Here is a 17,549-nt window from a genome sequence, read left to right as displayed (position 1 = left end):
TGCTAGGATTGAGGACCTGAGTTATAGGGAAAGGTTCAATAGGTTAGGACTTTGTTCCCTGAAGCATAGGAAAATGAATAGAGATTTAATAGAATATAAGGACATTAGGTCATTCGATCCATTGAGGCTGTTCTACCATTCCATTGTGCCTGATTTATTATCCTTCTCAAACCCATTCTCCTGCCTTCTCCCCGTAACTTTTGACACCCTGATTGATCAGAAACCTATCAACCTCTGCCTTAAGTATATCCATTGACTTGGCCTCTATAGTCATCCATGACAATGAATTCCACAGATTCACCCCCCTAGGTTCACTCACTACAGGAAACATCCTTTCCACAACCACTCTATCTAGGCCTTCCAATATTGAATCAATTTCAATGAGATCCCCTCACATTCTTCTAAACTCTAGTAAATATAGGCCCAGAGCCATCAAACACTCCTCGTATGTTAACTCATTCATTTCTGGCATTATTCTCGTGAATCTCCTCTGGACTGCCTCCAATCGCAGCACATCATTTCTTACATAAGGAGCCCAAAACAGCACGCAGTAATCCAACTGCAATCTGACCAATGCCAGATAAAGGCTCAGCATTACAGGCTTGCTTTTGCATTCTAGTCCTCTTGAAATGATTGCTAAAATTGCATTTGCCTTCCTCACCACCAGTTCAACCTGCAGGTTAACCTTTAGGGAATCCTGCATGAGGATTCCCAATTTCCTTTGCCTTGAACAGAAAATCCTACAAAAAGTAGTGGGTATTGTCCAGTCCATCACAGGAACGTCCTCACCACAAATAAGCACATCTACATGGATTGTTGTTCCACAAAATCAGCATCGATCATCAAGGACTGCCACCCAGGCCATGCTCTCTTCTCACTGCTGCCATCAGGAAGAAGATACAGCAGCCTCAGGATCCACACCACTGGGTTTAGGAACAGTTATTATCCATCAACCATCAGGCTCTTGAACAATTAGGTATAACTTCACTAACCCCATCACTGAACTGTTACAACAATCTATGATCTCACTTTCAAGGATTCCTTGTCTCATGTTCTCAATATTTATTTATTTACTTTCTTTTGTATTTGCACAGTTTGTTGTCTTTTGCATATTTGTTGTTTGTCCGTCCTGTTGGGTACAGTTTTTCATTAATTCTTTTACATTTCTTGGACTTATGGAGTATGCCTGCAAGAAAACAAATCTAAGGGCTGTGTATGGTGACATATACAATATGCACTTTGATAATAAATTTACTTTGATCTTTGACCCTATGATTTCTGAATTTTCTTTACATTTGGAATAAAATCTGTGCCTTTATCTCTTCTGCCAAAGTGCATGACCATGCACTTCCCAACACTACTACTATAATCCATCTGCCATTCATTGCCCATTCTCTCAAACTATACAAGACTTCTGCAGACACTCTACTTCCTCAACACTACCTGCTCCTTTAGCTATCTTTGTATCATTTGCAAACATAGCCAAAAATCATCAAGTCCTTCATCCAAATCATTGATAATCTAGCAAACTGTGAGTGTCTTCCACAGTGAAAACTGTTGTAAAATACTTACTAAGTTCATCCGGCTTTTCTTTGCCCCCCCCCCCCCCCATTACTATCTCTCCAGCATCATTTTCCAGTGGTCTGATAATAAACTCTCAGCTTTCCAATATCTACTCTTTTTTTAATTGACTCTATCTGAAAAAAAAAACTTCTGGTATCCTTTTTGACATTACTGGCCATCTTACCTTCATATGTCATTTCTTTTTCTCTTTGTGGCTTTTTAAATTGTTCTTTAGAAGCTTCCCTGTCCTCTACCTTCCCACTATGTTTTGCTATTTTATATGCCCACTATTTTGCTTTTATGATGTCTTTGATTTCTCTTGTCAGCCACAATTGCCTACACCTCCTTTTAGAAAATGTTTTCATCTTTGGGATGTATATTTCCTGTGTTTCCAAATTGTTCCCAGAAACTCAAGCTGTTACTGTTCTGCCATCATTCCTGCTAGTGTCCCCTTCCAATTACACTTTGCCAGCTCATCTCCCATGCCTCTGTAATTCCCTTAAGTTCTCTATAATACTGATACACTTTATTTTATCTTCTCTTTCTCAAACTTCAGGGTGGATTCTATCAGATTATCATCACTGTCTTCTCTGGGTTCACTTCCCTTAAGCTCCCTTATCAAATCTGGGTCATTATACAAAACCCTTTCCAGATTAGCCTTTCCCCTAGTGGACTCAACCACAGCTGTTCTAAAAAGCTATCTGATAGGTATTCTACAAATTCCCTTTCTATGATCCAGCACCAATCTGATTTTTCCAATCTATCTGCATATTGAAATCTTCCATGCCTATCGTAAAATTGCACTTTTTACATGCCTTTTCTATTTCCATTGTAATCTGTTCAGAAGTCTGTATTTAACACCCATCAGGGTCTTTTATCCTTGCCATTTCTTAACTCTACCCAGAAGAATGCAACATCTTCCAATTCCAAATCTAAGGATTGATTTCATTTTTTACCAACAGAGCCACCCTACCCCCTCTCCCTACCTGCCTGTCCTTTGGATGCAATGTGTATCCTTGGATGTTAAGATCCCAGCTATGATCTTCTTTCAGCCACGACTCAGCAATGTCCGCAATATCATACCTGACAATCTCTAACTGCGTTACAAGATCATCAATCTTATTCCCATTCTCAGCCCCATCACTCTGGTTCCCATTCCCCTGCTAAATTAGTCTAAACCTTCCCCAACAGCTCTAGCAAACCTGCCCACAAGAATACTGGTCCTCCTCAGGTTCAGGTGTAACACAATCACTTTCATACATGTTGTAGCTTCCCCAGAATAGATCCCAATATTCCAGAAAATTGAAACTCTGCCTCCTGCACCAATTTTTCAGCCATGCATTCATCTGCCAAATTATTATATTTTTACTTTCACTAGTACGTGGGACAGGAAGCAAAGAGACCCTGGAATCCCTGCTTTTCACCTTTTACCTAACTCATTATATTCTCTCTTCAGGACCTCCTCCCTTTTCTTACCTATGTCATTGGTAGCAATATATACCACCTCTCCCAACTGTTCACCCTCCCACTTTAGAATGCTGTCGACCCAATCTGAGACATCCCTGATCCTGGCACCTTGAGGTAACATACCATCCAGGTGTCTCTTTCACATCCACAGAATCTGCTGCCTGTTACTACTGTTATGGAATCACCCAGTTACCTGCCCCTGCGACAGGGGTGACTAGATCCCTGTTGCTCCTACCAATCACTTTCTCATTTACCCATATGAGCTGAAGGTCATCTGGTTGCAGCTCCAGTTCTATGGTCTCTAAGGAGACGCAGCTCGGTGCACTTCATGCAGATGTAGTTGTCAAGGTGACTGGAGGTCTCTCAAAGTTCCCACATCTCACACAAGAAACATACCAGTAACTCTGGACCCATTCTCAGTGCACTAGCTATGTATTTACAGAAAAAAAAACACAACTTACCAGAAACCTTCTTACTTACTTAAAACCTCTGCCTGTGCTTGCCCAAGCTCACTGGCTTTGCCTGACCACTCTATCACTGTCTACACATACAATGGCCACTCCTCTTACACCTCACTTCTTTTCATTGCCCCCTCCTGAATGCCTAATATATTGACAATAGAGGTATACAAAATAAAGGTCCATAAACGCCTGACAGAGGTTTACAAAATTATGAGTATAGATACGGTAAATGTAACGTAAAATTTTCCACTGAGGTTGTGTGAGACAACAACTAGAGGCCATGTGTTAAAGGTGAAATGTTTAAGGGGGGGACATGAGGGGGAACTTCCTCACTCAGAGGGCGGTGGGAAATTGGAACAAGCTGCCAGCAGAAGTGGTGGATGTGAGTTTGATTTCAACATTTAAGATAAATTTGGATAGGTTGATAGATGAGAGGAGTATGGAGGGCTATGGTCTGGGTACTAGTCGATGGAACAAGGCAGATTGAGAGTTCAGCATGGACCAGATGGGTCAAAGGGCCTGTAGTGTTCTGTGACTCTACGCTGAGCCAATTACTTCTATGAAGTAATTGATTCAGCATAGGGTGCCGCAGTGTGGTGATATTGATTGGGTTGAAGAAGGATGGTATAGTTGGTAAAGATAAGTCTGTGAGCGTTCTGAGGAAAAATCCCTATTCATGGAATTGTCTCAAGGGCCGTATAAAGCACAGCAGCAATGCCACATGGAAGCTGCTCAAAACTCTGAAACTCCAGCAAAAGATGTTATATGTCATTTACTCATTAATGTCCAATAGAATAGATTCAAACTGTGATAGAACAGTCACATCAGCGCCAACGGCCTTCTTGAGAAGCGATGAAGTAACGGAGGAAACGTCAGAACGGAAGAAAGGTTCAATGCCTACAATGAGTCAGGGTAAAAGCTCAGATGCAACACGACATAAAAGCAGAGGCACAAAGGCAGAGAGCTATGATATCCCACTCCAAATACAATGTACAATTGTGACCTGCGTAGTTGTAGATAACAGTTATTGAACTCTCTATAGGTAACATGAAGAGTGTGATCCAAATTACAGCGTTTTCAAAGTAATTCAAACCAACTATGTTCAGGCAACAGTTGCACAACATAATGTGAGACAAGAGGTATGGGAGATCTACCTCGTGAATTGAAACACTGAAATTAGTCATCCCCGGGAGGCATACTTCAGAGATATCAAGTAAAGCTTGCAATGCAAATGTTCAGTGAAGGAACGTGTGAAAAAAAATGAGCGAATTCATAATTAATTAATTGTAGACTTCCATGTGTATAGTTTAATTGTGTGAGTTTATTTCATTTTTTTAAGGGAGAGCAACTGAATATATGTGTGGAAATCTTAAAGAGCCAGTTTGTGTCACATGTACTGTAGGATTCATGATATATTGTTGCATTCAGATGGTGCAGTTTATTTCAATGATACTGCCTTTGATAAAATATGTTCTATTTATAGCTCTTCTTCTGACTATTTGCAATGGAAGAAAAACCACATAAAGCAAATAAAGCAATGCCTTGTGCTACTTCATGCAAAAATTTGCCAAGAATCGCACTTAAGTCACTTAAGGGGTCCCATAGATTATGTGTTTTAGCAAAAGACAAGCAATTTAACAGAATTTGTTTAATAGCTGATCCAACCTGAAGAAATAAAGGCACTTACAGTGTAACATTAAAACATATAGCAGATCTCAGATGCAATTGTCTGCCAATGTTCAGTTAGCCAATACACAAATAAAATACCATGGATGCTCCATGTCTGAAATGAATTCTAAAAATGCCAGAAATACTCAACAGATTAGTAGTGCGCAGCAGAGAGCAACATGAATGTTTTAAGTCAATTATATTTGGAACTCTAACTCTTTTAGTTGCATTTCAAGGTGCCATGAGAAAGGAAGATGCTTTTGGTGGTGATGCAAAATGAGCTGCAGCTTCAAAGGGGCATTCCTTTTGACATTCTCGGATTAATTCCCCTCTCCTTTCACTGAACACACTTTCCTTTCTCTCACTATTCAGCTTCCCAAGGGAGTGCTCCCTTCATGACACTTTGATTTTGGCCTCAGCACAGCAGGTCTCCTTCTTACGGTACCCTTCTGTGCAAGTGTAGAAGCTGCAATATCTGTGTTTTTACCTCTTCCCTCCCCATTGCCTGGGATCCCACAAGCTCCTTTCAGACAAAGCAGAAATTTATTTATCATGAACACAAGCGGTTCTGCATGTGCTGGGAATCTTAAGCAACACACACTAAATGCTGGAGGAATTCAGCAAGTCAGGTAACATCTATACAGGGTAATAAACAATTTTGATGAAGGGTCTCGGGCTTAAACGTGAACTGTTACTCCCCTCCACAGATGCTGCCTGACTTGTTAAATTCCTCCAGTACTTTATGTATTTTGCTAGAGTTATGCTAACAATCTTTCAATTTGGTTGGTGTAACAGAGACAGGGTGAATGCTTAGGAATATCTCCATTCAGCCCACAAAAGGGACACCAAGGGTCCTGCCACTTGTTTCAATTCACTGTTCCACTGTCCTTGAATCCCTAAACTGCTCCTATGAAGCTCGAGAAACAGCACCTTCCCTCTTGGTTAGGCTTCTGACAGCCTTCCAAACTCAACAATGGGTTCAACAATTTCAGATAATGACCTGACTTTCCATTTACGCTTCCTCTCAACACATCTTTTGATACTTTACTTGCATTGTTAACATCCTCTTTTGTCTAACATGTTTATCATTTAACCTCTTCTTCCAGTTTATCATAATTTTTCTTTTAATCTCTCCTTTATTTGTATTTTGAAACTTATCTATCCCTGTATTTTGTTCAGTTCAGACGCAAGGTCACGAGCCTATTTCTTTAAAAGTTTAACTATATTTCTCTCACAGATGCTGTTTGAACTTTGTATCTAATCAATACTACACTCACCTTTGACCATTTTGAGTAGAAATTTTTCTCAAGCAAACAAACAGAGAAAACATGACGTTCGAATTATTGACAAATGGTTTCTTTCTCCACCGATGTTGCTGACATTGAGAGTTCTCCACGTAGTCTGTTTTATTACAATTTCCAACATGCAACATGTTTTATTTTGAGTAGGATGTTGATCAAGGTAAAATGAATCTCATGCCACTGACTGTATGCATCAGATGAGGATGTTATTACAATCACGCAACATGGAGAAGAGTCCTTTGCTCTAAATTGTTCCACACTGGTTGTGTTGCCCTGTGAACTAATCCCATCTGTCCACATTTGGCACTTAGCCCTCTAAATATATCCTGTTTATGTACTTATTTAGATGGCTTTTAAATGTTGGGTATGTGCCCACTTCAAACACAACCCTGGCAGTTCATTCCAAATATGCACTACCCTTAATATGAAGAAAATGCCCTTGATGTCCCTTTTAAATCTCTCACCCCTGATCTCTCTTGTTTTTAACCACCCCTCCCTGGGAATAAAACTATTTGCTTTCACCCTGTCTACGTCCCTTATGACCTTATATACCTCTATCATGTTACCACTCAGTCTCTAGGGAATAAAGTCCTACTTTACGCAATCTCTCTTTCTAACTCAACCTCCAAATCTAGGCAGTACTCTGCTAAATATTTCTGCACTTTTTTCCAGTATAATAACACTTCATCTATAACAAGGTGACTGAAACTGTACAGAATATTTCAAGTGTGGCCTCACCAATGTCTTGTATAATTGTAACGTAACTTCCCAACTCCTCTCCTCATTGCCCCAAGTTGACTTTATCAGTTGATTTTAATCTTCAAGATTAACATGATGAATTCCTGAACGATGTATCACAACTCCCTACCACCCTTTCTGATTCCTGCTTGGAATTAGCTGTATTAGTATCAATTATGAAGGGAGAAATCATGAGGATACAGAAGAGACTCACTTGGAAGTTGCCTGGGATGTAGCAATTTGGCTACAAGGGGAGCTAGGATGGATTGAGTTTGTTTTGCTTGGCGTTTAAAGGGGATCTGAGGATGAATTCACTCAAGAGTGTTGGTGGAATGTGGAATACACTGTTTGAGGGTGTGGTCGAGGCAGATGCTACAACAACATTTAAAAATTATCTAGGCAAGCAGTTATATTGGCTAGGTATAGAAGATTATGGATCAAGAATTTATATAGATGGGCACATGACAGATGGGTGTGTGATGATTGACATGGGCATGACTCTTTAAAAAAAAAGTACAGGGAAGAAAAGTAAAATGTGTTGCCACATGATTCAAGCAGAGGTCTCACTTACCCACCACCTCAGTCTTGTATTTGCTGTTGTCATACTCAGCTCCACAAACCTCCACCTCAACAAATGGACAAACGATACTCCTCCCGTTCTTGGGCAAGTGTCGTGCTCCCAAGATCTGTCAGTTTAAGAGAGAGGACTTGATAAAGACTCAGTCCACAACTTATTCTTTTTAATAGGAGGAAGAATTCCAAAATTACTTCAACTTAGTAAATATTATACTCCTAACAGGTATCCAGTAGCTCTCTGGTAAATGCAGTCATTCAGCGTAAGACAAAAAAAACTATTCCAGTCAGTATATGGTGCAATAGTTTACTGAATTCTGGACTAATGGAGAAACATAATTAATAGTTCCCATTCCTAATTCAAACCCGTGATCTCTGAAGGATTATAGATAAAAATATTAATTTAAATTATTTACTTGGACTTCAATAATTGCAAATGAGAAAAAAATTCAGAAAAACTGTTTTATACAATGAGTCAATATAATTTAAAATGCATGAACTGAAAGGGGTGAAAGCATATTCAAAAATAGCTTTCATCAGGGAAAATGTTCAGGATAGAGGAGAAAGAGAATTACATGGGATTAATTGAAAACATTCGTGCAGAGATGCTGCAGGGTAAATGGTCCAAGTCTGCAATATATTGTTTTAATAGCGGTAAGGTAGACAGAGGATAATTGATTCTCATGGGGGTTGGTGGGGGCAGAAAACTACCTTGAGAAGGATTATACCTTGGTATAAAATGGACAAATCTGGTTCTTGTAAATATCTGATTTTATACATTTCAGGCATACTCTGGACAGCTACAATGTGTAAGGTATAAAGAACATCACTCTTTCACTACTGGATAACAACCAGGCATCCAAAAATTGTCTCCCTTGCTGCCTCACTAATTTCAGATAATGAACAGAGAAAGCTGAAGGGCAGAGGGAATGAAGCAGACTTTCAGGAAAAGGTGAAGTAGATTTTGTAACTTGTGCATGGTACTATTCCAGAGAATTATGCATTTTTGCAACCACAAAATTTTGTGCATAAGACATGACTGTGCGTGCCATATGATTATGTAATATTGCTGTGTCATCAGCTTAATGTGACACAGAATGCCAAACGGTCCAGCACAGGAACAGGCCCTTTGGCTCAAGATGTCAGTATTGAACAAGATGCCAAATTAAACTAGTTTTGCCCTCACATGATCCATATTGCTCCACTCCCTGCACATTCATATGCCTATCTAAAGGCTCTTAAATACCACTATTGTATTATTGTTCACCACCAGTACTCCTGCCCAATGGCGACTTTAGATATTGTCCCTGCCTCATCCCTCCACCATACTGGGCCTTAGTCTCCCCCACCCCCTCCAATGCATCACTTCAAAAGCTCAAGCAATTTTCTTCTCCTGACCTAAAATGCTGAATTTCTGCCCAACTTCAAATCTGCTTCAGCTTAACGAGAAGGAGTCCTCCTCAGCTGTTTTCTGACAAAGCCTCAGTAAATTAATGCTAGGGTCTTTTAGACATCCCACTAAGGACATAACCTGAATTTAACATTTCCTTCAAACACCGGTAAAACAGAAGTGTGAAAATTAGAACTATCGGTGTGGATAGAGCAGGTAATAGAACTCTCTTGTCTTCACTGTTAATGTGTTCTTCTCTTTCTAACATGGAAGTTTAGAATTCTCTCTAAATATTCCATTTTCTTTCAGGATACAGTATCAAGATATGGTAAAATAAAATGGTTGGTACTTGCCTGAAGCTGTATGGTGATTGGTTCCACACCCTTGAGAGTACTTTTGTCAAAGGGATCAAAGTTTTCATCCCTCATGATATCAGGATGCAACACGTACCCACATCTCCCATTCATGGTGAAGATAGCCTGGTTCAACTGCATTGGTTTGTCTACAGAGAGAAAAAAAACAATCAAAGCTTCAACATGGGAGGACCTTCTTCATGGCAACATGGGTCTCCTACAAAATTTCATGTGTTTACAATATCCCTACTTTATTTAACTGTGATCTCCTCAGGCTTATTGTGGAACAGTTCATAAAGTTCACAGTTTTCAGAAAAGAGAAAGATTTTACGATTTTACCCCATTCTCTTATTCAGTGACTACAAATTCCCAGATGGTGCTGGTGATACATGCTGACATTTTTCAGGCAGCTCACAAAATTTCCAGATATACTCCTTCTGAACTACCATTGCTGCAACCTGCATCCTGCAATTTCCCTTTAAACAACTGGCAAACTAGAAATTTCACAATCCTCTGAAAGACTCAGTAGACTTGAATTTCGGGAATGCAGGTATGACACTTTTAAACAGACAAAGGTAAATTACCATGACCGGAAGGGAAGTCTGCAAGGATCTTCTCAAGGATCAGCAGACTCAACTCTCAGGAATGAAGGCATAGCACTTTTGAGCAGAAGAAAGTACATTACCATGGCTGGAAGAGAGGAGGACTTCAAGCCAGACTAAAACAGCAGGGTGTAAAACTTCCTCTGCCCGGTATCTTGTTAACAAATGTACAGTCACTGAAAAAGAAGATTCGAGGACCTCAGGGCAAGATTGCTGTATTGGAGGGAAATGAGGAATTGTTGCGTCCTGTGTTTCACAGAGACATGGCTCACTCAAGACACACTGGACATGGTGGTCCTGCCTGAGGAGCTCTTCGATCTACTTAACGGATCAATCTGCAGAACATTTGGGGAAGGCAAGAGGTGGGGTGTCTACGTTTCATGATAATTTCTTTGTTGTGCTCAGATGTAGTGGTCTTATCACACTCCTATTATCCTGACCTGGAACATCTAATGATTAAGGAATGTCTATTCTACTGATGGAGAGAGTTCTCCTCCATGATCCTGATTGCAATTTACTGCCAAAGGCTGATGTTAAGCAAGCACTTGAGATATTGAATACCACGACCAGTAAATAAGAAACAGCCTACTTGAAGTTCTTAATGTCCAGCATTGTCTTGCTATAATAAAAAAGACAAAGACACCTTTGGTTGGCCCCATGAGGCCATTGTGTCTGAGTGTACCGCTATCCTACTGGGCAACTGAGGGAGACGTGAACCCACAGAAAGCATCTAGTCCAGATGGGGTACCTGGCCGAGTACTAAAAACCTCTGCTGATTAACCGTCTGGAGTATTCACTGATAGTGCTTAACCTTTTGCTTGCCCAAAAAGAATGTGGTAACCTGCCTCAATGACTATTGTCTAACAGCACGCTTATTCAGTGGGATTAAGTGCTTTGAGAGGTTGGTCATGAAACTTATCAAATCCTCTCTGAGGAATGATTTAGATCCACTCTAATTTGCAGACTGTTACCAGAGGTCAACAGCAGATGCCATTTCTCTGTCTCTTCACTCAACTCTGGAACACTTGGCCAGATGCCTACATCAGGACGCACTTCATTGACTATAGCTCTGCATTCAATACCATCATCCACTTAAAACTAATCAATCAGCTCCAAGACCTGAGCCTCAGCACCTTCTTATGCAATTGGATCCTTGATTTCCTCACTTACAGACACCAGTTAGTCTGGATTGGCAACAACATCTCCCTCAGCGCAGGTGCGCCACAAGGCTGTGTGCTTAAATTTCTGCTCTACTTTACACTTGTGACTGTATCGCCATGCATATTCAAGTTTGCTGACACCACCACTGTTGTTGACCAAACCAAAGGTAGGGCTAAATAGGCATATATGAGAGAGACTGAAAATCTAGCAGAGTGGTGTCACAACAACCTCTCACTCAATGTCAGCAAAACCAAAGAGCTGATTATTGACTTCATTAGAGGGAAACAAGATTTCCATGAGCCAGTTCTCATCAGGGGATCAGAGGGGAGAGAGTCAGCACCTTAATTTCTTCGGTGTTATCATTTCAGAGGATCTGTCCTGGGCCCAGCACATAAGTGCCATTATAAAGAAGCACAGCAGTGTAGCTTTGAAATAGTTGTGCAGGTAAAGCCCTCCCCAATGTTGGACACAACTACATGGTGAGTTATCGCTAGAAAACAGCATCCATCCTCAAGGATCCCCACAATCCAGGACATTCTCTCTTCTCACTGCAGCCACCAGGAAGGAAGTACAGGAGCCTCAGGACCCACACAGGTTCAGGAACAGCTATTAACCCTCAACCATCAGGATCTTGAACTCAAAGGGATAACTTCACTCAACTTCACTTGCCCCATCACTGAACTGTTCCTACAACCTATGTACTCGCTTTCAAAGACTCTTCATCTCATGTCCTTGATATTTATTGCTTATTTATTATTAATAATAATTTTATTTGTTTTTTTCTTTTGTATTTGCATAGCTTGTCTTTCGCACATTGGTTGTCCAGTGTGCAGTTTTTCATTGATTCTATCGTGTTTCTTTGTATTTACTGTGAACGCCTACAAGAAAATGAATCTCAGGGTAATATATGATGGCATACATGTACTTTGCCATTAAAACTTTGGACTTTGAAATTTATTGTTTAAAAGGCTTTATCCACTGACCACTGAAAATGTCTTTCAAAATTGCACTGGGAGCTGATCTCAAATCAGCTTCAATCCTCTGCCCAGCCTAGAATTGCTCAGTCTAATTGAAATATCCCAAATAACTAGACAAAGCAGAGCAGTCCACTCAGTGTAACCCAGGCCAGTTCACTCAGACAATTACTGTGTATACTTAAAACCTTTCCTGCAGAAACAGCCCTGATGCAACTATAGCTCAGAGTAAAATTACAGAATCTTTTCACTCATTAGATAAATGGGAATGAGCAGTAAAAGCTGAAGGTTGTGTTAGAGTAATTTATAGTGTGTAGTATGCCAGTTTTGAATGCTAACCTATATGCTGTTAACGCGTCTAAAAATGCTGTAATTCCCAGAAAATCCAGTAGGGGGAGTAGCAGACTAATATCACATATGCTTACAGAACTACGTAAAAGCACCCTAATGTGGAGAAAATAGTGCAAAAAATGTCACAAATACAATTGTCAAATGAAGTGAGGTCTATTCTTTCTGCTGCCTTGAACTGTCCCCGTGTTCCTGATATTGAGTGATCTTGAAAGGCAAACACGAGGAAATCTGCAGATGCTGGGAATTCATTCATCACTGGCAGAGGCTTCGCAGTCCTGACAAAGGGTCTCGGCCCGAAACGTCAACAGTGCTTCTCCCTATAGATGCTGCCTGGCCTGCTGCGCTCCACCAGCATTTTGTGTGTGTTACTTGATATTGAGTGATAGTGGTTTTGATTGGAGGAGAGTGTCTCCAAATGTTTCTGATCTCAAATGCACAACCTTACACACTAATTGGAAAATAAATACAGTCAGCCCTCCTTATCCGCGGGATCTGCATGCGCTGATTCAACCAACCACGGATTGGGAAAACCCAGAAGTTCTCTCTCCACCACTCATTGTTTGAGCATACTGTATTGTTTAGGGAATAATGACAAGAAAAAAACTTTTTTTCTTGTCATTTTTTCCCAAACAATATGGTATAATAACTATTTACATAGCATTTACATTGTATTAGGTATTATAAGTAATCTAGAGATGAATTAAAAGTACAGGCAGTCCCCGGGCTATGAATGGGTTCTAGTCCTGAGTCCGTCTTTAAGTCAGAACAGGTACATCCGGTATTATGTAGCCTCAGTTAGTAAAACGTTTGTTTTAGTATATAGCATATATTTTACCTTTCTATGCATACAAAACACTTAAGAAACGTATGTATTCAATAATTAAACCAATGCGTTGTTTAGTAATAATTGTAGCTTTCATCGGGGCAGGGCCTTTCACATGCTCAATTAAAATTGTTCCGATTGTTGACTGACTGTAGTCTAACGCTTTTCCATTGACCAATGGTGTTTCACCTCTTTCCAATCGCTTTAATACTTCCACTTTATTTTCAATCATGATCGTGATTATTTTCGTGAACAGAAACCCTGCGGATTCAGAGCTGCAACAGGTCCTAAAGTCCACCGCACTGAGAAATAAAGGCCAGTGTTCCGCTGGGTCCTAAAGACCACCGCATTCAGACAGGTTAAATAAGGGACTTGAGCATCCTCGTTTTTTGGTATCCGCGGGGGTCCCGGAACCAATCCCCCACGGATAAGGAGAGCCGACTGTAGTCTTCATTACCTAATTGACCAATTTCAATTTTCCCCATAGGTAAAATATTATTAGAAACAGCAGATAATTTGTTTTCAATTATGATTAACAAAAATAAAGTTGCCCTAAAATTGGTTTTAAACTGATCCGTATCTGTTATTTCAGATAGCGCAAAAGATCCCATGGCACATTTTCAAATATGAACATGTAATTCTCCTAAGTTTTTGGCCATTATTTAACCTTCAATTAACATGAACAGAGAAAGGTAATTGGTTATTATTGCATTCCTGTTTTGAAAGCTTGATGTGTGCAGATTAGCCGTTGTTTTTCTATGACAATGACTAAACCTAAAACTATTTAATTTGTTATAATAAGCACAGAGAATGAGAATGTGTCTAATGCAGGAATGATTAAGCAGACATTGAATTAAGATAATCTTGGTCATAGAAATTTGCATGTTCTTATTTTTATGAGCCTCAAGACAATGCTAGTGTGGGTGAAATGACTAGGTGCAGGTGAGTATAGGTGCTGCACTCATTGCCATTAAGTGAATGCGGATCTGGAAACAAGTTGTATTTGAATATAACTCGGAAGTTACAAATACTTAGTGTATCAGGTTTGATTGTAACTGTCTCTCACAATGTCTCTAAGATATATATTCTAATTATAGCACATCAGTAAAAACCTTAACAGTTCACAGATCTGAAGTATTTCTCCAGTAGACAATGTAACATACTAATTTTGTTTGCACTGGGCACACTGCACCATGTCAACAAGAACTCACTAAGTATATAAAATAATATACATAAAACCAAAACGTTCTAGATCAGAGATATTTGGAACTCAGTGCTGGAAACTTTTGCTCTTCTTTTGAAATGTTTGAACAAGTTCTGAAAATATTTTTTGAATTTATAACATAGAACATATAACAGTAAAGCACAGTATGACACATTCTCACGCTACTCCATGATCAATTTTACCCTTCCCTCCTACATAGCCCATAGCCCTCCATTTTCCTTACATCCATGTGCCTATCTAATCATCTCTAAAGGGCCCCCGTTTTATCAGCCTCTGTAACCAATCTCAGCAAAGCATTCCAGGCACCATCACTCTCTGTGTAGCAATCTACCTCTGTTATCTCCCCTAAATTTTCCTCCACCCACCTTAAACTGATGGTCCATAAATTTTCCCCCACACTATCTATGCTTTTATAATCTTATACAGATCTATCAATTTGCCTCTCATCCTGCTTCACTCCAAAGAGAAAAGCCCTAGTTCTCTCAAACTTTTCTCATGAAACAAATTCTTTAATCCAGGCAGCATACTGTTAAAGCTTCTCTGCATCCTCTCTAACTCTTCCATATCCTTCCTAGAATGAGGTGATCAGAATTGAACACTATACTCCAAGTGCAACCTAACCAGAGTTTTACAGAGCTGCAACATCAACTCATAGCTCTTGAACTCAAATCCCATTAATGAAGATCAACATATCATCTGCCTTCTTAACCAGACTATCAACATGTGTGGCAAATTTGAGAGCTCTATGGACTTAGACCCCAAGATCCCCCCTGTTAAGAATTACTACAAAAAGACCTGCTATGGATATAGTACACCACCTTCGAGCTCAATCTTTCAAAATGCACCATTTCACACTTTTCCAGATGAAACTTCATTTGCTTATTCTCAGCCCAGCTCGGCATCCTGTCTATATTCCACTGCAACCCACAACAACTTGCTACACTATCCACAATGTTAGCAACCTTCACGAGTGTCATCAAAAATTTACTAACCCACCTTTCCACCTCCCCATTCAAGCCATTCATAAAAATCACAAAAAAAAGGGTCCCAGAACAGAACCCTGTGGAACACTACTAGACACTGACCCCAGGTAGAATACACTCCGTCTACTACAACCCTCTGCCTTTTGTGGGCAAACCAATTCAGAATCCACACAACCAAGCTTCCATGGATCTCATGCTCATGGGAGAGGTTTTGATGGGTTTTCTCAAACTTAACCGATCAAGTATTTAAAACTGAGAAATCGGAACCACGGACGTTTCTGAATCAGAGCTGAGTTACTGTTAAGGAACGTCAGCAAATGATTGAGTCAAGGTGATCCTTGGTGAGTTGTGTGTGTGTGGATGGAACTGGAGCCTTGTCTCCTCTGCTTTTAGTTGTGTTTAAATACTCTCTTCTATAGCTTGTTGCAACAAGGATACCTGGTGTCTGGAAGTTGAGGGCCACCAGTTGGCTGCCGCAGATCCACATGGGCAATGGGTCATAGTTGGAAGAATCCAGACGTTGTCCCCTGGGGTATACACGGCTCAGTTGCCGGTGGTTGTACTGAAGGAACTTCTTGCCTTTACTTTTGTTGGCGTATTTCTCTGCCTTTGTTTCAGGGAAGGACGACATGTCTCTGTAACAGGCTTTGTCTGTTCCAATCTCTGCAGACAAATAATACAATGTCAGTGAGGAACCACTAATTAATAGCAGGTAAAGGAAATGCAGCAGTTCTTCTTTCCATTGATTCTTATGCTTATCGATGGAAGAGAGTTTTGCTACCTGCTTTTGAGGTAAGGAGAATTGCTAGTATTGCACAAATGCTATCATGCAAAATTCACCAAATCCAGATGCAAGAGAATGAAATGCAGGCCAATGTCCTCTAAAATTGTATACTTACGTACAGCCGTGCCTGACTATAGTCTCTTCAAACAAACGCTCCATTCTGAGCTCTGTCACAGTAAGAGATTACCAGGCAAATAGAAGGATAGGTTCACGGGTATGTTGGATATTCTAAGTGCAACACTTCCTCTGATTCCTGGGACTCCATGGACCAGGATCACTCAGACCAGAGAAGAAGCATTCTGGTTAACATTGAGAATCTGGAGGACCATGCAGGAGTCCACAATAAATGTCACTAACAGTACACTACCTTACAAATCAGTGCTCGCTTGCCTCATTGAGCAACTCCTGCACCATCTGTGAGAGGTTCAGGGGGTTGCATTTAGCCATATCACCCCACCTCGGAAACCACAGACACAAGGGTCTACCTAAGAATAAAGACAGTCTGGACCCTTAAGCATTTATTGACAACTTTGGAGTACCTGAAACAGAAAACAACTTATTCATTGGTTGGAAATTTATTTTTCAGAATGTAACATCACAGAGATATTGGAGTAACTCCACTTACATGTGTTAAGAACTGTTTCTGACCAAACTCAACAGCGGAGCAGGAGTGAGCCATTGGTGATTCACGAATTAGAGAAATTTGTGATCATCAGGTGTTCTGGACAGATGAAGACCACTGGTTTGAATGCTCACCATCAACACCAAGCACACCAAGTGTAGGCAAAACACTGGAGTGAGCAGAACAACGTTCTCCTAACGTTCCCCAAGAATGCTTAAAGTTCAAAGCAAGCTTATTATCAAAAAACATATGTGCTACCATATACCACCTTGACATATGTTTTCTTGCAGTCATTTACAGGAAAAGAAATACAACAGACTTTATGAAAAACCATACTCAAACAAAAACTAACAAACAACGTACAAAAAAAAAAGACAAACTCTGCAAATTAAGAATGATACCAAGAACATGAGTTGTAAAGAGCTCCTCAGCACTACTCCTACCCATGCGTCAATTCCCAGCCCATTCAAGTGGTGCTTTTGGCAGTTTGGGTGCCAGCCCGATACTTCA

General features: G+C 40.2%; 1 protein-coding gene across 2 annotated transcripts in view; it reads right to left on the bottom strand.

Annotated features, from left to right (window-relative positions):
* LOC132396783 (1-phosphatidylinositol 4,5-bisphosphate phosphodiesterase gamma-1-like) overlaps positions 1–17,549 on the bottom strand; it is a 256,980-nt gene that overhangs the window by 12,261 nt on the left and 227,170 nt on the right. For both annotated transcript variants that reach the window (XM_059974696.1, XM_059974691.1), the window contains 3 exons: positions 16,072–16,296; positions 9,515–9,663; positions 7,770–7,884 (listed from right to left, as the gene is read on the bottom strand). In XM_059974696.1, coding sequence (XP_059830679.1) covers positions 7,770–7,884; positions 9,515–9,663; positions 16,072–16,296 — 489 coding nt within the window. The remainder of the gene's footprint in view (positions 1–7,769; positions 7,885–9,514; positions 9,664–16,071; positions 16,297–17,549) is intronic.

This window comes from Hypanus sabinus, chromosome 1 (genome assembly GCF_030144855.1).
Source record: "Hypanus sabinus isolate sHypSab1 chromosome 1, sHypSab1.hap1, whole genome shotgun sequence".
Lineage (NCBI taxonomy): Eukaryota > Metazoa > Chordata > Chondrichthyes > Myliobatiformes > Dasyatidae > Hypanus > Hypanus sabinus.
The sequence above is the reverse complement of the archived record's forward strand: the minus strand, read 5'-3'. Positions and strand labels throughout refer to the sequence as shown.